The sequence below is a fragment of the Balaenoptera borealis genome (assembly GCF_965194805.1).
Source record: "Balaenoptera borealis genome assembly, chromosome: 10".
Classification (NCBI taxonomy): Eukaryota; Metazoa; Chordata; class Mammalia; order Artiodactyla; family Balaenopteridae; genus Balaenoptera; species Balaenoptera borealis.
Window position 1 is genome coordinate 83,818,587 of NC_138874.1, and position 21,213 is coordinate 83,839,799.

Below are 21,213 nucleotides of genomic sequence, written 5' to 3' on the forward strand. Positions count from 1 at the left end.
ATATTACCAACTATTCCCTGTGACTTTGGACCATTCCCCTAAGCAAGGTGGATTTATTCAACAGATATTTTAGTGCCTACCGTGTGCCTACAGTTTTCTAGATACTTATTGGTAAGAGGCAAGGTCTCTGCCCTTCTGTAGAGCTTAAGACAGGAAACTAAGCAAGACAGGAGAAGACAACTAGACAAGCCCTTAAAATTATATAATGGTCATTTCATAAAACTATCAATACATAATGAGGTGAGTATCTGGTAGGGGAAGAAGACAGTGCTACTGGATCCTCACTAGTGAGGTGTGTAAAGGTCAGGGAAGTATCTTGCTAAAAGTGAAGTTGAAACTGAGACCTGAAGGATGAGTGGAATTTAACCAGGTGAAGAGCAGGGTAACAGTCAGAGGAAGGAACATGTGTTAAACTCTGGGAGTAGGAGTGAGCATGATGGCACTAAAGAGGAAGTGAAAGGAAATTGGTCCGGCTGAAGGATAGAGTGTAAGGGGGTATAGATGGCTAGAAGTTTAACCTTGATTTTCTGGTACAATGACATGTCTGATAGGCTTTTGTTTGTCATCAGCTTTCCTTATTAGTTCCATGAAGGCAGAACACAGGAGGGAACACCAATCTGAATAAAGGAGCTGGAAAGAGACTGCCCCATTCTCATCAAATTAAATAACTGTCCGTCATTCCCCTGAGTAATTCCCATAAATGCCCTCCCCTCCATCTGACCCTCACTATAGAAATGCTGGGGACCACGTTTAGCACTAACATAAAGTGCTAATATTATGTTAATTATTTAACACAAACCAAAAGATTTTTTTTAAAAGCCCTCTTAAAACATGAATTTACTTATAACTTGAGTTGTAGTAGTCCAGGTTATAGTTAATTTAAACCTAGTGAAATAAACATTCTGTGGTAGGAATTTTTCTGTATTTTAGATTGCACTCTGCTAGACTAATACTAAAGTCGTCAGAACTTTCCAGACTTTGCCTAAGATTAGGAGGGAAATTTTTTTTTTTTAATATTTATTTATTTATTTATTTATGGCTGTGTTGGGTCTTCGTTTCTGTGCGAGGGCTTTCTCTAGTTGCGGCGAGCGGGGGCCACTCTTCATCGTGGTGCGCGGGCCTCTCACTATCGCGGCCTCTCTTGTTGGGAGCACAGGCTCCAGACGCGCAGGTTCAGTAGTTGTGGCTCACGGGCCCAGTTGCTCCGCGGCATGTGGGATCTTCCCAGACCAGGGCTCGAACCCGTGTCCCCTGCATTGGCAGGCAGATTCTCAACCACTGCGCCACCAGGGAAGCCCTAGGAGGGAAATTTTTGACTAGTAGACTCCAAGTTAGTAGCATACTAGAAGTCTATTGACTATTTTTTAAAATTTTGGGATGGAAAATCCCAAGGTGGATAATGTCTAAAGGACTGAAAGTACTACACCCCTCACTGTACCCCACTCCCCAACCAATTTAATTTAATAAACTATAAATAAAAACAACATTAGGTTACCTGCCTAAATCACTGTCTACTGGAAGACAGGCACAAAATTAATGAAAGCAGGTGGACCAGCTTTCAGATTTGCAAGAGGCAAGTTGACTCTGAATGGGCCAAATGGTACTTAGCGATATTTTGAGAAAATGCTAATAGTGAGCTAAAGCGTGTAACTTTTTGCAACCGTATCTAAAAGGAGATGCTTGCACAGTTGTTTAGATGGACTGAATTTGGCCTATGGTTGTCTTCCCAACTTGTATTTTGTATCTTGTATTTTCTGCTAGGCAGACTTTATGTTGTGCTACTGGAGAATCTGCGTTTTTTAAAATACTGGTTCCTGTGATGATGGTGATCTGCATATTCTGGGTTGGGTTTTTTTTGTTTGGTTAGGTTTTTGGTTTCTCTTTATTTTTTAAATTTTATTTTTCTGTTTATTTATTGACTTTACTTTTATTTTTTAAATTTATTTATTTTTGGCTGCGTTGGGTCTTTGTTGCTGTGCGTGGGCTTTCTTTTTAGTTGCAGTGAGCAGGGGCTACTCTTCATTGCCGTGCGCAGGCTTCTCATTGTGGTGGCCTCTGTCGTCTTGGAGCACCAGCTCTAGGTGCACAGGCTCTAGAGCGCAGGCTCAGTAGTTGTGGCGCACGGGCCTAGCTGCTCTGCAGCATGTGGGATCTTCCTGAACCAGGGCTCGAACCCGTGTCCCCTGCATTAGCAGGCGGATTCCTAACCACTGCGCCACCAGGGAAGCGCTGACTTTACTCTTTAGAGCAAAATTAAACAAAGTACAGAGTGCCCATCCATATACCCCCTACCCTCCCCCAAACACACCTTCTCCCACCATCAGCATCCCACACCAGAATGGTACATTTGTTACAGTCAGTAAACAAACGTTGACATATCATTATCAGCTAGTCCATAGTTTATATTAGGCTTCACTCTTTTTTTGGCTGCGCCACACAGCTTGCAGAATCTTAGTTTCCCAACCAGGGATTGAACCCTGGCCCTTGGCGGTGAAAGTGCGGAGTCCTAACCACTGGACTGCCAGGGAATTCCCTAGGCTTCACCCTTGATGTTGTATGTTCATTCTGCTGATTTTGACAAATGTGACATCTCTCCATCATTATTGTGTCATACAGAATAGTTTCTCTACCCTAAAAACCCCCTGTGCTCTTTCATCCCTTTCTTCCCCTGGTTGTTTTTAATAATTATAAAGTAGAATTTACTACAGTAACAAAGATTATAGCCTGAGAAGGCTACTACAATTTATATTACATTCATTGTTTGTAAATACAGGGGAAAAATCTTCCTCTATAGGTGTGGCTTTGGGATCTACAAGCAACTATTTGGATTTCCAGTGATGGGGTTAGGGAAGAATTAAGAGAGTTGGTAAATATGGTGGGGAGAAATGAGAAGAAATTATGGGAGAGTAATATCAAATTATTTGGTTATTGCTATTACAGCTTTCCTAATTCTATTAAGATTGTCCCTAATTCTCTCCGCTGAGAAAAGAGAACTTTTCTTCTTTCCGATTTCCCTTTCCCTTTCAATGGAAAGTAGTTAAGGCATAGCAAATCAGTGAGTAGGCTCCCCCAGCTGATGATTTTGCAGTCTGTTTTAAACTTCTTTCAAACCATTTTGAGAAACATATTTAAAAGATAGGACCAGGGTTGTTAGTTTTCCACTGGCTAGAAAATTATAGGTAGCTTTCTGAGTTACACATTATCCCTAGATCTTCTGGCTTTCTGGAATTTCAGTTAAATTTTTCAAATTTCTCTTCAGTCTCTTGCAGACAACACAGTTTTTGCTTTAAAAAAAATTGTGGGGCTTCCCTGGTGGCGCAGTGGTTGAGAATCTGCCTGCCAATGCACGGGACACGGGTTTGAGCCCTGGTCTGGGAAGATCCCACATGCCGCGGAGCAGCTGGGCCCCGTGAGCCACAATTACTGAGCTTGCGTGTCTGGAGCCTGTGCTCCGCAACGAGAGAGGCCGCGATAGTGAGAGGCCCGCGCACCGCGATGAAGAGTGGCCCCCACTTGCCGCAACTAGAGAAAAGCCCTCGCACAGAAACAAAGACCCAACACAGCCATAAATAAATAAATAAATAAAAATTTAAAAAAAAAAATTGTGGAAGGAGGTGATGTTAAGTACTGTGAACTAGTTAATAGAATTTTTAGCTCCCAACAAGCTTGTAATTTTGAGCAATAGACAACATGTGAGATTCCTTTTCTTAGAATTTTGGGCACACAATAGATATTTAATTAATCACTGTTTGATTGTTTGATTTGGGTTGGGTTTTGAATTGTTGAGAAATTCCTTAGATTGAGGTTTATAAACCTGGGCTTAAGGAAATCCTTGAACCCCCTGAAACTGAAAGCAAAATATTATACCTAAGTGTGTATATAAGTGTCTTTCTCTCAGAATAGGTTGTGTGTAGTTTTCACCAGATTTTCAAAGGGTCCCTAACCCAAAATAGATGAAGAACATTTGCCTTAATTTTGTAGTGAACTCAAAGTTGAATTTTCTAGGTTGGATATCATCTTACAATTCATTACTTGCATTAATGGTGAGCACATAAAACTTAAACTGTTTAGCACAGCAACAGTAATCTGATCATTTGTCAAATTTCTCTGACTGAGCAGTGATATATAATGTAAACAAAGAGTTGTTGCTGGTTAGAGCTTGCTCCCATATAGAGGATGATTTCAATTTATTAGAAGCAAAATTCAGTGTTGTTAATCATAATCAGACTTTCTCCAGCTTCCTAGCGATTGTGTGCCATTTAATTTCTCCAAACCATTGGAATAATAAATGCGGTATTGTTGCTCCAGAATCTTGTCAAAATTTATCACCAGTTGAACATTTTTGATGAAGTCATACAGTCTTTTCATGGTAGTACTTCTGTTATTTGACTTATAACTTTTTAAATAAGCTAACACCAAAGAATTATATGCTATAATTTTGATTTTGTTTTTGTTTTTAGAACTCTTCATCTTGGCTTATACCTATCCTTCCTGATATGCTTCGACACATTTTTCAGTTTTGTGTTTTAGAAAGCAGCCAGGAAATTCTGGACCTCATTCACAAGGTATATGGTGAAAATATCTGTACTCCTCTCCCAGTATCTTGGTAGATTTAAAATTTTTTTCATAACTCTGTACTGTTGTTGATCAGGGATTTTAAGAAACTAGAAATCATCCAAGAGATTTGAATAGTCTGGAGATCTGCAAAATGAGACAAGGAAACAGGCTTCTTATGGAATATAGTAGTTAAGTCCTGGTTAGCCCTGCTGCTTGTGTGACCTACCAGGCAAACGTTTTAAGCGCTTTCTTTATAGCCTCAATACACAAAATAAAATGAAGGAAAGACTGCTTTTCTCCATCACTCATTTTGCTGTTTATCAGCATGCTTATTGATCCTGCAAAGTATCTTTGGGATTTATTGGTAATATATAGAGTCTGATTGTCATAGTTTAGACTTGTACCTTTTTATTACTTAGCAAGATTGGTCATACATGTTGGAACCTTTAAAGAATAGCCATTTGATGTATTTAATAATATTTATGGGAGGAAGTGGCACTGTTTTACCTTTAAAACCTGTTAAGTTAGTCTTGAATCATTGGCCTCTGAGGTAGCTCATTGTTAACAGCCTTGGGTTAACATTGGTATTATTTCTACATGCTGGCCCTAGCCCATTTAATGCTAGGCATCAAAAAAGGTGCTTTATTGAGTAAGATCATGAATCAAGACTTAATACTGTTCTTAATTTATACTAGGATATTACTACCTCTAAATTTAGCAGAGGTTATTTATCAGGAGCTATTATATATTGAAGCAGTGTTGAATATAGGACTGCATATTGAGCTTTATGATACATACAAAGGATTTCATAGACTTACTGAGATTTTGGTAACTTATTTTTATGGGTACCTTTTTTTTTAAATGATTTTCATAAAATACTGAGGAAATACTTTGTATTCCTTTTTTTAAAAACTTTCTCTTGTATTACTTTTTTTTAGTATATGAACCTACCTACCCAAAAACAGTATTTAAAAATAAGCCTCTATATTGAATTTTAAAATTAATCTCTGTGCTATTTCCTACTTTTTTTTTTTTTTGATTCAGTATCCCTAAAAATAAATATTAGGTTTTTTTAGGCCTTGCTAGAAAATGTTCATTCTTGTTCCCTTTTCATTCTGCAGGTTTGGATGGAATTGTTGAGCAAGGCTTCAGTTCAGTACGTGGTAGCAGCTGCTTGTCCGTGGATGGGTGCTTGGCTTTGCTTAATGATGCAGCCTTCTCATTTACCTATTGATTTAAATATGTTGCTGGAAGTAAAAGCTAGAGCCAAGGTAAGTGTAGAGGGACATAATGTATTTGTATGTTCAACTCATAATTATTAATACAGTAACCATGTAAGAAATCTGTATTGCTTTATTATAAGCATGATATCATTATTGTAACATAAGGAAAAATTATATCATTAGAACCTTGACAAAAATGCATAGCAATTTTAATCCATTAAAATTTTGTGAAAAGAACTGTATTTTACTGGGATTATAACAAATGAGAGTGTTTTTGATGTTGTCTATTAAATTTTAATGGTTAATCTTTAATTATTGTTTTCTTCCCCCTTATTCCCTCTAGGAAAAAACAGGTGGTAAGGTGCGTCAAGGCCAAAGCCAGAGTAAAGAAGTACTTCAGGAGTACATTGCAGGTGCAGACACCATCATGGAAGACCCCGCCACCAGGGATTTTGTTGTTATGCGGGCTAGAATGATGGCAGCCAAGTAAGTATACATAAACTCAAAAGTCATTTAACCAAAAGATTCCTCTGATGTGTCTGTCAGTCTTTCCTCCATCACACTAGTTACAGAGTAGGAAAAAAATTAAAGCATAAGAAAACGTTTTTAATTTTTTTGAAGTTTTAAAAATAAGATTTATATATTTTTATGAAGATAAGATAGGAGTTATGTCTTCCTTGGGAAAAGTTATAGCTTCAATAGGGGAAACTTCAAGCAATTCTATAGTAACTTCTTTTTTTCTCCCTCTTAGGTTGTTAGGAGCACTTTGTTGTTGTATTTGTGATCCAGGTGTAAATGTGGTGACCCAAGAAATTAAACCAGCTGAATCCCTTGGCCAGTTACTACTCTTCCATTTGAACTCCAAATCTGCCTTACAGAGAATTAGTGTAGCTTTGGTAATCTGTGAATGGGCTGCTTTACAGAAGGTAAGATTTTGCCCAAAAATAAATGAAGACAATTTAAACCAGTTTCCATTAGCTGTTAGGATTATTTTCATTATATTTTACAAACAGAAAAGTGAAAATTGTCTCTGTATAAAAATCCGACATTTATAGAAAAGTATTCCAAATTATATTGCAACATTGTTTCTCATTTGCCTTTAACCGTAGACTTTTTTCTTAGAACCCCCAGTCTTGTACCTGAGAACTACAAAAGATAAGAGGCTTTGAGTGATAGAAATCCATTTTTATGAGTAGTAGCAAGGGCAGATTTTTGGTCACAGGAAGAATAAAATCTCCACATTTAAACACAAATCTTTATATTTCCAAATAAGCCATTCCCTTGCAGCCCCTTTAATTTTTAACTTCTAGTAAGACATATGATTTTATGTAAGACTTGCTTCTGTAAATCAGAGAAACTTCCTGCTGGCTTTGTTTATTCCATTGACTGGAATTCTGGAAATTTAACTGTCTGCACTTGCTGTGAGAGCTGCTTGTTACTGCCTCTTAGCAGTTTGTCAAAGCTGTGTCTAAAAGTAATTGAGCCATGCTCTATTGCAACTGAAACCCCAGCTTTGCCTCTGGAAAGAAGCAAGGCTCATCTGTTTTTAGGCAGGACTCGGTGTGCTGGAGAGGCAGTGATGCTCTGTTTTTGTGCCTCTCAGACTCAGCAGCAAGTGTTGACAGTTCGGTTTCTGGACCCTCACAGAGCTTCTCTGGACTTACTCTGTGAAGCCCAGGCTGATCACCCAGATCCCACAGAACCCCTCATGGCTCACCACTGAGGTCATTCCCCCTCTGGTTGGGGCAGGCAACAACCAGAGAGAGTGGGAAGGGTTAGTTAAATTTGGGGGCAGGTAAGTAGCTTTTAAATTATATATCCATTTCTACAGTATGGCATGTGAAGCTATGGGTTCAACTGTTAAGAAATCTAATGAGTTTTTAAATAACATTTTTAGTGCATGCTAAGTGTTCTTTTCTGACTGATTTCTTTTTACAGTTGTATATTTTAAAATCTGTGCTACGTAATATATATGTAAACGTGGAATAAATTCAGAATAAAGTAAGAGTAATTAAGTGGAAAATTTAATGGAATTGTAATAGTTCCATGTGCATGTGCTATAGTCATTCATATTAAAATTTTAGAGTAGTTTGGGTGTGATACCTTTTCTCTGTGCAACTAATAACTATGTTGTTCTGGGAGATAACAGAATATAGATTCAAAATCAATAGAAATTTAGACTTGGTAGTTTGCAAGTGAAGATTTATGCATTTCTAGAATTATGTTTACATATTTGCCCTGAATATTTGTTGTCTGTTATATTTTAGGAGTGTAGAGCTGTTACCCTGGCTGTGCAGCCACGTTTACTTGATATCCTTTCAGAACATTTATATTATGATGAAATTGCCGTTCCATTCACGCGAATGCAGAATGAGTGTAAACAGCTTATTTCATCGTTAGCTGATGCACATATTGAAGTTGGTAATAGAGTAAACAACAATGTTTTTACAATTGATCAAGCTAATGACCTGGTGAGTAAAGAAGTAACCTTCTTAATTTTAGAGCATGAAATAAGGATAAGAACTTTGTCATGTCATGTTTACCACAACAACACTAATTTGTTTAATCTATTTATGGCTTGGTAGCCTGTCATCACTACCCTTTAGAAAGGTTATTTCTTTGTATTGACTTTTCTTGAAATAAGAGAATGGGGAAGGGATTTTTTTTTTTTTTAATCTCAGCTTTGACAAACCAATATACCTTTATTAGAAAAAACTGTTACATTTTTGTCACTTCTCAGTTTTGCTTAAGACTGGCAGAGTATAGAAAAAATTGATTTTATAAGTTCCTGAGTACTTCTCCTCCCCCTTGCCAACTTACAATGAAAATATTCAAACATAAGAGAATTACACAGTGAAGTCTCATATACCTACCCAACTAGATTACACAGTTAACATTTTACTAAATTTGCTTTATCACATTATATGCAACTCTCTACCCCTCTATTCAATCATTAATCCTTCTTAATTTTTGATGCATTTTTAAGTAGGTTGCAGACAGATATCAGTACACTTAAACTAAATTTCAGTTTTTATGTTTTTTTCTCTTTTTTTGTCTCATTAACTAAAATTCAGTTTTTATGTTTATTTGTTCTTTTTTGAGGTAAAACTTATGTACTATGAATTGTACAGACCTTCAATGGAACATATGATAAATTTTAACAGAAGCATATACCTATGAAACCCAAACCTCTATCAAGATACAGACAGTGCCATAACACTTCCCAGTCAATCCCCTGCCCTCAAATAACCATTGTTCTGGTTTTTCCTTCACCATAGATTACTTTTGCCTGTTCTAGAATTTCATATACATGGAATCATATACTCTGTGCTGTTTGGTGTAAGGATCTTTTTCAGCATGATGTTTTGTAAAATAATACATGTTGTTATATGTATCACTAATTCATTCTTTTCTGTTGCTGAGTTTTCTTTCATTGTATAAATATACCACAGTTAGTGTAAGCCCTTCTCTGCTTGATGAACATTTGGGCTACTCCAAGTTTTCAGCTGTTATGAACAGAGCTGCTATAAACATTTTTGTACAAGTTTTTTAAAGACATATTTTCATTTCTCTTGGGTAAATACATAGGAGTGCAATTGCTGGGTCATAGGGTGAGGTGTTTATTTAGTTTTATAAAAAATTGCACTTTTCCCAAAGTGGCTGTATCATTTTACCTTCTAATCAGCAATATATGAGAGTTCTGGTTGCTCTACATCATCACCAACATTTGACGATGGTCACTCCTTGTAATTTTTGCCATTCTGGTGGTTGTGTGATAGTGTCATTGTGGTTTTAACTTGTGTTTCCTTGATGACTAATATGTTTAACACTTTTTTATGTCTTATCGGCCATTTGTTGATCTTCCTTTCTGAAATGTCTGTTCAAATCTTTTGTCTGTTTTTAATTAGGTTGTCTTTTTATTATTGAGTTGTAGGAGTTCTTTATATATCCTGGATACCAATCCTTTGTCAGATAGATGCTTTCCGAATATTTTCCCCCAGTGTGTGGCTTGCCTTTTCATTTTCTTAATGGTGTCTTTGGATGAGCAGATATTTTTAAGTTTGATGAAGTCTAGTTTATCAATTGTTTTCTTTTATGGTTATTGTGTTCTGTGACCTAAGGTACCTTTTCTTATCTCCAAGTGGCAAAGTTATTCACACACATTTTCTTCTAAAGCATTGTAGTTGTAGTTTTTGTTTAATCATCCATATTTATGTTTATATATAGTGTGAAGTAGAGATTGCGTTTTGTTTTTCATATAGATATCTAATTTTTCCATCATCATTTATTGAAAAGATTTTTCTTTCCCCGTGGAATTTCTTTGACACCTTTGTCAAAAATTAGTTGAAATGTTAAGTGTGTGTCTGTATATGGGCTCTGTTTGTTCAATCTATTTGTCTGTTATGCTAGCACCAGTGTCTTGATTACTGTATCTTTGTACTTAGTAAGTCTCTGAGGTTAGGTGGTGTAAATGAGTTCTTCCTTTTATGAGTTAATCAGAAACTCAGCTGCTTCACTTGTGTTGATTCCTGTGAAAGAGCGTGCTTCATTTCTTATCCCCCTTTCTTATTGAAAAAATAATACAGTTGAAATTTTTTTTCTTCTCACCTGTGAAAAAAAAGCTAAAATTGCTCCAATTTTTTTTCTGAGTTGTCTTTCTGATTGTTGTTTTTCTATAATTTCTCCTTTTTGCCTCCCCTCCCCCATATTTTGCCTCCCTGGAATAAAATCTCACATTTTCTTTAAGGTCTGGGTTCCCTTCTTACTGTTTCTGACAACATTTCTTTTTAAAGCTATTACATGGACTCTTAAAGCTTTTCTTATTCAAACCTCTCACTCACTCCCCAGTGAAACTACTATTCTGTTTCATCAGCTTCCTTAGTCCAGTGGTTTTTGACCTGGGATATCAGAGTCTCTAGAAGAGCATATTTGAGGGAAGAGCAATTTTAAAACATTAGTCTTGGCCTTGGCTAAGAGCCACTGCTCTTTGTAACTTTCTTTGCATCCCTGTTTTATTCTTACCTGCAAAATATAGGCATTTCCTGAAGGTCTTCCTTTGTTTGTCACCATTCTCACAATTTAGTTCTTATCCATGTACTGTGCTATCTTCTCTTGATCTTTTATGTTCTTCAATTAGGCATTTTTGCTTGGATATCTCACTGTCATTTCAAACTTAACACAACCAAAATTGGGATTTATTTTTTAACAGAAAATAGCCCTTTTTATCCACAGTCTCCAATCTTGTTAACATTTCCTTTCAGAAAGTTTCACATGTTTATCCTTTCTCTGTTTCCATCACCACAACATAGTCAAAGGCCTTAGTGCTTTATGACTAGGTCCTGACTCACCCCCAAGGCTCCAGGCAGTCTCTGGTTCATTCCATCCTGCATGCTGTGCCACACTAATAAAATTCCTAGTGCCACTCTGAACACCTCTCTCCCCTACTTAAAAACATTATTTTCTTCTTCCTTGATTTTAGTTTTTTTCTTTCTTACTTTCAACACCTTCTCTAAATTCCCCATCTCTTTTCTCCTCATTATTTCTCAAACTTCCTCCACTTAAGCCTAGTTAGTTTTTCTTTTGCAGAAGTACACCACCCTCACCCACTTTCTTTGCTTCACTCATTGTCACTTTGGTGTCTGAGCTCCTCTTTCCTTTGCCAGAAATTCCCTACCCTCCAGCCTCTGTGCTCATCCCGAGTTCATCTCTTGACATTCCTTCCTGTGCTCAGGCTGTGGTAAGCTGTTGTCAGTTCCTTGGACAATGCCTCGCTTTGCACTCCCTACCTCACTCTGTTTGCCAAGATGTCCCCATAACTCCAGACTTATCCATTGTTTAAAAACGTAGCATAAGTGTTAACCGCCTCTGGCAAGCCTTCACTACTTTTGTCTCCTAAGAAGAGTTAAGCTACCCTTGTGCTACCACAGCAACTTGCACTTACCTCAGTTTCATGTTACATTGTCTTAATTGTTTACTAATGTATCTGTCTCCCACATTAGTCTCAACATTTTTTGAGTGTATGAAGACATTGGTTTTACTCATCTTTTAGTATTACTCATTAAGTATTTGTTGAATGAATGAATTTGGGGTAATTGGAAAGCTTTTTCCTAAGCTGCCTAGAATCATTGAAAATTGACAGAAGCCTAGTGTATTTAGGACAATGTTTTTAAACTTTTAGTAGTGAAACCTGTTTCAAATAATCTTATGCAAAGCTTGAACACATAAAACAGACAAAGCAAAGTGGAGAGCATAAGCTAGAAGTGGTATGTAATCATGTTCCTTTGTAGAGAAGAGATCAAGATGAAGCAGATACAGCTCAATTTAAAGTCTTTGGTATTTTATAATGATAAAAGAAGATCTTATTTGTGTGCCTGTTTTGCTTTTTATAATAGAGGTTGGCATTATCAGTCTTGTCCATAAGGGAATTGATTATTTCTAAGTCTGAAAAATTGGGTTCTCCATTAAAAAAAAAGTTAGGTTCTTTAATGTTACAGGCTTTTCTGACCAACATTGATCAGATTGGATCTATTTATGGAGCCTCTTTATGATTGCAGTTACCTATCAAACAAGAAGACTATTTTTGTTATGTAATCCACCACACAGTCTTTAAATGATAATTTAAAAAATGTGCGCACACAGAAACTTGTACATAAATGTTCATAGCAACATTATTCGCAATAGCTAAAAGGTGGAACCAACCCATCCATTCATCAACTAATGAATGGAAAAATGCAATTGATATATCCATATAGTGTAATATTATTTGGCAAAAAAAGGAATGAAGTAATTATACATGCTACAACATCAGTGAACCTTGAAAGAATTATGCTAAATGAAAGAATCTAGTCACAAAAGATTACACATTATATTAGTCCATTTATATGAAATGTCCAGAATAGGCAAATCTATAAAGATAGAAAGTATATAAGTGGTTACATGGGGCTTGGAGGAAATGAGGAATGATTGCTAATAGGTATTGAATTTTATTTTGGGGGTGATGAAAATGTTCTAAAATTGTGGTGATGGTTGTACAACTCTGAATATAATAAAAACCATCGAATTGTACACTTTAAATGAGTGTATTGTATGTGAATTATATCTCATAAAGTTGTTTTAAGAAGATGTATTGAACAGTCTTTTAACGGGGCTTGTAAAGTAGTCTGATGCCACAGTCTTACAGCTTTAAGCAGCTCTTGGTAATTAAATAATTAATGACTATTGTACCATCCTCTCTTAACTGTTGGTTTATATTTGCTTACAGCGTTCTCATTTCACCAAAGTGTACTATATGGGTATTGTGTGTGATTTTTCACTCAAACTTATTAGATATAATAAGAAACTGTCTTTCTTAAATAATATAATACTAATGTTAAATTAAGTCAGATTAAAATAAAGTTTACTTGGAAGGTTTTAGACATTTATTTAGTTTACTGAATACTAAAATAGTACTAGATATCATGGAACTTAAAATTGAAACAGAAAGTTTGTTGTCTGCCCTTCAGGAGTTTACAGGCTATTTGGGGTTGATGTCCTTAATGATTTTTTATTTCTCTTTTTTAATAGGTCACTGCTGTTTTTAATGAAGTCACATCATCTTTCGATTTAAATCCTCAAGTGTTACAGCAGTTAGACAGTAAACGACAGCAGGTCCAAATGACAGTTACAGAGACCAACCAGGAGTGGCAAGTGTTGCAGTTGAGAGTGCATACTTTTGCTGCATGTGCAGTTGTAAGCTTGCAGCAACTTCCGGAGAAATTAAATCCTATTATAAAACCATTAATGGAGACAATTAAAAAAGAAGAGAATACTCTAGTGCAGAACTACGCGGCTCAGTGCATAGCCAAACTACTTCAGCAGTGCACAACAAGGACGCCCTGTCCCAATTCAAAAATTATTAAAAATCTCTGTAGCTCACTTTGTGTGGACCCATATCTAACTCCTTCTGTCACGTGTCCAGTACCAACACAAAGTGGCCAGGAAAATTCTAAAGGTATATATCTAAAGCTTTATTTGGGGTAGAGAAAGAATTAACCATTTAAATTTGTTTATAGTCGTTTACAGGTATAATTTAAGCACAAATGCAGTTTATGTTGGAGCTTTTTCCCATTTTGAGAGAATTTGCACATATTGCTAATAAAATCACAACACTCTTAACTTAAATAAGTTATTCATAAAAGACCTGATATATAAAATGACTGAATTCTATGAGACAGGTGTTAACCCTTAACTTCTCTTTCAAGACGATAATTACAGGGTTTACTGTTAACAGAGCTAGAAAACTTAATTATATCCAGTGGTGAATAAAAGTTCTTCCTGTAAAATTCTGGTTTCTCTAATTTAGTACATGTCTTATGAGATAAGTGGGCTCTGTTACCTTTAGCAAATCATGCTTAAACAGCTTTTCTGTTTTCATCCAGAAAATTTATATGGAAAGTAACTGCTCTTTGTAGGCTAATCTGAAGGACCAATGTTTCTTCACATGCCTTAGTCCTAAATTCCCCCTATCCCTGTCCCTGAGAGCTATGTGAGGCAGCAATATTTTGCAGTGGTTGGTGTTTCTGAATTCATGGTAACAATGGACTTCTTTTTTTTAAAGAAAACTTACTTGCATTGTTTTTTAATGTTTCTTTTTATGCCTGGAAACATTCATTTTTAAACAATTAATGTACTTTTAACTGAAGGTACATTCATTCTTTTTTTTTTTTTTTTTTTTTTTAAAGAGAGATACAGTTTTTTTGTTTTTTTTTTTTTAACTTTGGGTTTATTTATTTATTTATGGCTGTGTTGGGTCTTCGTTTCTCTGCGAGGGCTTTCTCTAGTTGCGGCAAGTGGGGGCCACTCTTCATCGCGGTGCGCGGGCCTCTCATTATTGCGGCCTCTCTTGTTGTGGAGCGCAGGCTCAGTAGTTGTGGCTCACGGGCCTAGTTGCTCCGCGGCATGTGGGATCTTCCCAGACCAGGGCTCGAACCCGTGGTACATTCATTCTTGCATGTGATATTTCTTGTTGTTAACATGATGCTGCAAATTTGGTTGTATTAAGTATGGTCCTATGCAAATATTAAAACATTCAATGTTATAAATTATTGATTTTTGTTACCATTTCATTGTCTAAAGAAAATATCATTGGCCTATAAAAATTGAGGCTTAAAAGACAATTTTAAAATGTGTTGTATCTCTTTTGGAGCAGGAAACATTTGGTCACCTATATTATGCTTTAAAGGTTATTTAACTTTTTTCCTTAATAGGATCCAACTCTGAAAAAGATGGAATGCATCATACTGTCACCAAGCACAGGGGTATAATTACACTCTATAGGCATCAAAAAGCTGCTTTTGCTATCACAAGTAGGCGAGGTCCTACCCCCAAAGCAGTAAAAGCTCAAATAGCAGATCTTCCTGCAGGAGGTAGTGGAAATATCCTTGTTGAACTTGATGAGGTAAATAGTTTTTTTCTTTGAATACTCTGATTTTAAAACAAATATCTTACAGATTGAGAGCTAAATTGTCATATCAGCTTCTAGAATTGTATTTTAATATTTTTAAGTGAAAGAACTGGGGCTAATAACTTTTTGGAGTACTGCAGCAACAGGGTCCAGAAAAACTGAAAACTTCTTCAAATTTCTCATGCCTCTTATTATTTTTACCAGCTTAACTTGATGATTATATTCCTAGGCAAGAAACCTTCTCAGTAGTGGGTACATAAGTCATTCATGAATATAAACTAATTCACTCCTATAACAGTGACTACAGAGATGTTAAGTAATAGTGAAAGCTAACTTTTCTCAGTCCTATCAATGTTGGGAATTGCTGTTGATATTCAGAGGATAAGTTTATACATGTCAAAGTTTTACCTATCTGACTTTTAGTCAACTTGGAATTTATTAACTGTGTGATGTGAGGTAGGGATCTAAATTTATTTGCCCACATGAACAGCCAGTTATCCTACCGTTGAATCTTTTCCTCCCTGGTTTATAATGGCACCTCTGTTTTATGTCATGCTTCGTACATATAAGGATCTCCTTGGGCTCTCTATTCTGTTTCATTGGTCTACTTATTCTACAGTACAGTCTTCTTTAAAGATGATTTTAAAAAGTGTTTGGTTTTGGAAAATCTTACAGTCACATTACTAACAACAGAATGAATGCTCTAGGTAGCTCTTTTGGTTGCAAGACATAGGAACTTTACCTGAGTTCAGCAATAAACTATCAATGCTAAAAGACATGTGTTTAATATATTTCTATAACGTATAGGCCTATTTTAACTTTCTTTTTTTTTTTTAATCAGTCATCAATTTTATACACATCAGTGTATACATGTCAATCCCAATCGCCCAATTCTAAGTTTCTTTTTTTAAACCAAAATCTTAGCTTATTGTCTATATTTCTTTTAAAATATTCTGTGAATGAAGGTTTTTTCACTAACTATATTCTTCCCATAATTTTAATCAAAATTTACTGTGGTTTTAATACTTATACTTCCATGGTTTACATAGTTCCTTCACTTAAAAATATATATGTATCTTTCTGGGGGGACAGTTTCTTTTGTATTTAATTATTATAAAATTACTGCTAAGTAAGAGTTTATTAATATTGTGGTTAAATTAAATAGATGCTCATATTCTATCCCTTAAGCAAATATAAATAAGGGCCCATCATTTTATCTCCTTTTCCTCTCTCTACCTGTTTCTTTGGGGTGGAGAGAAGAAGAAAAAAACATGTTACTTAGAACTGTCTCTAGAAACAGCACATATTTGTCTATTCCTTATCTCCAACCCCCAAAAAGTATTTTACTTTGGATGTGAAAATCTAGTTTGGGATTTTATGCCCATATAAGTTTAATTATTGAGAAATGTTTATAGTTATGGTAAATATGTCCAGTAATTGCTTAATTAGTTAATGGTAACACTGTGAATTCTTAGGTAGTGACTTTTAAATTATCTTAATAACACTTCAAATGCATTATACTTTTTTCTGAAATTTCGTTTTCAACTAACATTTAATTTTAGGCCCAGAAGCCTTACCTGGTACAACGGAGAGGAGCTGAATTTGCCTTGACAACTATAGTGAAGCATTTTGGTGGTGAAATGGCAGTGAAGTTGCCACATCTCTGGGATGCTATGGTTGGTCCATTGAGGAATACAATCGACATAAATAATTTTGGTGTGTACATAATTTTCCAAGTTGCATTTTAAACAGATTTCAGTGTATATCCATTACATATGTCCTTATAAAATAACAATGCCTATACCTGTTTATCCCAGGCCAGCTGGTAAGTTTTTAAATGGAAGGTTGGTAAAAACATTTAATTTATTTTCATGTCATTTTGCATACTTTTTGCTTTTTACTTTTTCTATTACATATTTAGAAACATATTTGAAATGGATCATTATGTTAAACATCTTTAGTTGCTTTAGGTGTAGTACCTCAGCAGTTAAATTAAGGGCGTGGTATTTCATTTTACACTATAAAGCAAAATAGACTCTTCCACAGTACCTGGGGGAGAGCTAAAACTTTTTGTGGGCTCTAGATTTTAAAGAATTATTTGCAAGGTAATATGCACTTAAATCAATATGTTTTAATAGATGGAAAGTCCCTCCTGGAAAAGGGAGATGGCCCTGCCCAAGAACTGGTGAATTCTCTGCAAGTTTTTGAAACAGCAGCAGTGTCAATGGATTCTGAACTTCATCCCTTGGTAACTAACTAATGCAAGTGTAGTTTTCTTCTAGTAAGACAAGTAGTCTTATTAGACTTAAGGCTTGAATGAAAAGTGCAACTTTGATGTCATCCCTTATAATTGCATTTTCTTGTATATGCTATATCTAGATTCCTCTTTCCTGACAACTCAACTCTCATGGGATTTTGAGGCAGAGCTGGGTGCATGAATGATAGAAAACCCACTCTGGGAGCTTAGAATACAGGGCAGTAGGGACAGGGCTCTGATGACGCAGAAGCCAGGTGTAAACAGGAAAGAAAGCCGCATCCCTATTCATCTATACCATCTTAATAATATAGTCTAGGAAAGGAAGAGTACAGGTAATAAAACCTCTTTCCAGGATAAATGTAATGGTAGAAGGAAGTTACCTCTCAGAGATGAAACTAGTCAATGGCAAAGATAGAACCTGGGTTTATTTTTTGACTGTTAAAATATCTCTTACCAAAAAATTGGAACAGAGGGAGGAGGAACATAGACTAGAGAATTAATTGTCTGGTTTTTCCATTGAAGAAAGTATTACTCTTTCTGTATAACTGCAATAGGAAGCTCTCTGCAATGTATAACATTGTGAAGGGTGCTATCTCCAATTCTCTATTCACATCTAATATAAGAGGGAGAATCTAGGAGAGAGTAGAGTGAAATTTTTCTGTTTATATAGTAATAAAGCATATTCTTGTTAAATTTTGCGGATTTATCATTAGTAAAGAAGGGCAGAATCCTGTACATGCTCACCCTCCGTGATCAACAGCGTGCATTCAGCTGATCTGTAAGGCTAGTCTGTTGAGCAAGTACCTGGATCTGGCTTCCATGCAGCAGACGTTTAATAATGGGATATGTTGTGCTCTTGCGATCATATTGCCTTTGGTAAGCCAGGAAGTTAAAGTGGAAAATACCTACCAAAGTATAGTGCCTAGAACAAAATCAGGATCACTCAACCCAGTGAATAAAAAAGTATGTACCTAAAACTAAGCCAAATTGGGAGGGGGCTGATGATGTGTGGTGTCATTTTCGCAACCTCAGTAGGAGAATCTTGCAAGTGCCTTTGATGCGTTCCCTACTAATTTTGGAAAGAATTGAGTGTTCCCTGATGCCTAAGAGGATATTGAACAGGGGAGAAGTTCTGCACCTTTCTATTCTTTTTAAAAGCATTATAATAACAATTTAGATTTAAATTTTTATTGAGGATGTTTTGACAGTAATGTTTTGAGGTGATTGGAGATATTCTCGGATTTAGAGTTACTTAGAATATTGAGAACCTCTGAGTCTGGGCCGTTATAGTTATATTTTAAACAGTAGATTCCCTAATGAGTATTCTGATTATCTTAAACTTCTTGTTTTTTAGTTGGTACAGCATTTGCCTCATCTTTATATGTGCCTTCAGTACCCCAGCACTGCAGTGAGGCACATGGCTGCTCGTTGTATAGGCGTCATGAGCAAAATAGGTACCATGGAAACAATGAATATTTTTTTGGAGAAGGTTCTTCCATGGCTGGGAGCAATTGATGACAATATCAAACAAGAGGGTGCAATTGAAGCACTTGCCTGTATCCTTTTTTATTTTGACAAACTACTCAGAAATTATATTCATTTTATTTAAGGATGACTAAAATAAAACTTATTCAAATATGCACAGGGAATTCCCTGGCGGTCCAGTGGTTAGGACTCCATGCTTTCACTGCTAAGGGCATGGGTTCGATCCCTGGTCAGGGAACTAAGATCCCGCAAGCTACGCAGTACAGCAAAAACAAAACAAAAGAGAACAAAAACAAATACGCACATAACCTGCCTTGTTCCAAAAAGAAAACTACTTTTTTAGATTTTATTTTGAAGTGTATTTTTATTACATTATAATACATTATAAATATATTTACATTTGATTATGAAAATATTCACACAGAAAGTCTGAAGAATTACTATTAATTTTAAGAGATCTTTTTACAGGCAAAAATTTTATGTACCTCATGAACTATTTATCTAGTAACCTGTTTATTTGGTTTATAATCAATTTTTTTAATATTAATCAGATATTATATAGGTAGTTCTTATAAACATATTATGTTTGCTTTGTTCATTACTTGTATAGAAAATGACTAAGTATACTAAATAACTAGAAATATACAGGCAAACTTTTACCAAGGGTATGGCATCCACTGACATTCTTTTTTTTTTTTTTTTTAATTTATTTATTTATTTATTTTTGGCTGTGCTGGGTCTTCGTTTCTGTGCGAGGGCTTTCTCTAGCTGCGGCAAGTGGGGGCCACTCTTCATCGCGGTGCGCGGGCCTCTCACTATCGCGGCCTCTCCTGTTGCGGAGCACAGGCTCCAGACGCGCAGGCTCAGCAATTGTAGCTCATGGGCCCAGTTGCTCCACGGCATGTGGGATCTTCCCAGACCAGGGCTCGAACCCGTGTCCCCTGCATTGGCAGGCAGACTCTCAACCACTGCGCCACCAGGGAAGCCCCCCACTGACATTCTTTATCTCGAAATACCCGAAAGATATTTCGGTATAAGAGCAAGAAAGACGGGTGGAGATCAAATCAGTTAGAAACTCTGGCTCAGAAATGCTGACGATTACTTCAGTCAGGAGGACTGAACTCACTGGGCCTGCTATGTCCAGTTTAAGATTGTTAAGATATTGGTGGGAAATTTGGAATTAATCTTTGACGCTGAGTTGTGCTCCCTTGCTTGCAATGTAACTCAATTTTGGTATGGGAATTCTAGAAACTTGTAGGAATTTCTCTAGGGAAAAAAGTCTTATTAGTAAAGTTACCTCCAGCCTTCCTCAGATGAAAAACATCATTTTATCTTCTTAATCATGAGAAAGTTACATAATGTTTACAAAGGAGTAACATTGTACAAATGCTGTTATAGTTGAATCATAGACCTTGAGGGACAGTCAGTTCTTCATAATACAGGTGAGAAAATGAGGAACTGTTTTAGAAGTCATGGTCTTAGTTTGTGAAAACAGCTACCTTGGAACCAGTTGGAAATTTCCTTAATAACTTACTCAGGTGTAATGGAACAACTGGATGTTGGTATTGTTCCATATATTGTCCTTTTAGTCGTGCCTGTGTTGGGAAGAATGAGTGATCAGACGGACAGTGTAAGATTCATGGCTACACAGTGCTTTGCAACACTAATTAGACTCATGCCACTTGAGGTAAGTTGAAGATACTTGGTTTATGGACTTAATGTTTTCAGTAACTTCATAGTAATTGTAACCCTTTTTAAAGAACATGTCAGGTTTAAAAAAAAGATTTGAATATGTTTATGTTATAAGTGTTAAGAATTTTATGCTTTAATGGGTGATTTTTTTTTTAACACAGTGTTTTAAATAAAACTATGGTTCTGGGACTTCCCTGGCGGTCTAGTGGTTAAGACCCCACTGCAGGGGGCATGGGTTCAATCGGGGAACTAGGATCCCACATGCCGCACGACATGGCCAAAAATTTAAAAAAGAAACAAACAAAAACTATGGTTCCTAAAAGAATGATAATTCATTGATGCTATTCTAGAAATAGAATTGTTCCTAAGTATCCCTGGTAACATCTAGGTAAAGATTCTGTTCTGAAGTTTACGTGAAAGGTAAATTTGAAAGATGGTAATTGAAAGTGTAAAAAGCAGATGATGTCTCTGTTGGATTATGGAGAAAGCAGACTAGAAGGCTGAAGCTGGAGAATTTTGGAGTATATTCATGCTACAGAAATAATATATGTGGTCAG

At 36.1% G+C, this 21,213-nt stretch overlaps 1 protein-coding gene across 2 annotated transcripts in view; it reads left to right on the forward strand.

Annotated features, from left to right (window-relative positions):
* The window catches only part of BTAF1 (B-TFIID TATA-box binding protein associated factor 1), a 103,092-nt gene that overhangs the window by 60,766 nt on the left and 21,113 nt on the right, over positions 1-21,213 (forward strand). For both annotated transcript variants that reach the window (XM_082339377.1, XM_082339376.1), the window contains exons 15-25: positions 4,461-4,565; positions 5,679-5,828; positions 6,124-6,266; positions 6,532-6,706; positions 8,048-8,251; positions 13,344-13,770; positions 15,026-15,216; positions 16,785-16,938; positions 17,361-17,470; positions 18,834-19,035; positions 20,503-20,651. In XM_082339377.1, the coding sequence (XP_082195503.1) occupies positions 4,461-4,565; positions 5,679-5,828; positions 6,124-6,266; positions 6,532-6,706; positions 8,048-8,251; positions 13,344-13,770; positions 15,026-15,216; positions 16,785-16,938; positions 17,361-17,470; positions 18,834-19,035; positions 20,503-20,651 (2,010 nt within the window). The remainder of the gene's footprint in view (positions 1-4,460; positions 4,566-5,678; positions 5,829-6,123; positions 6,267-6,531; positions 6,707-8,047; positions 8,252-13,343; positions 13,771-15,025; positions 15,217-16,784; positions 16,939-17,360; positions 17,471-18,833; positions 19,036-20,502; positions 20,652-21,213) is intronic.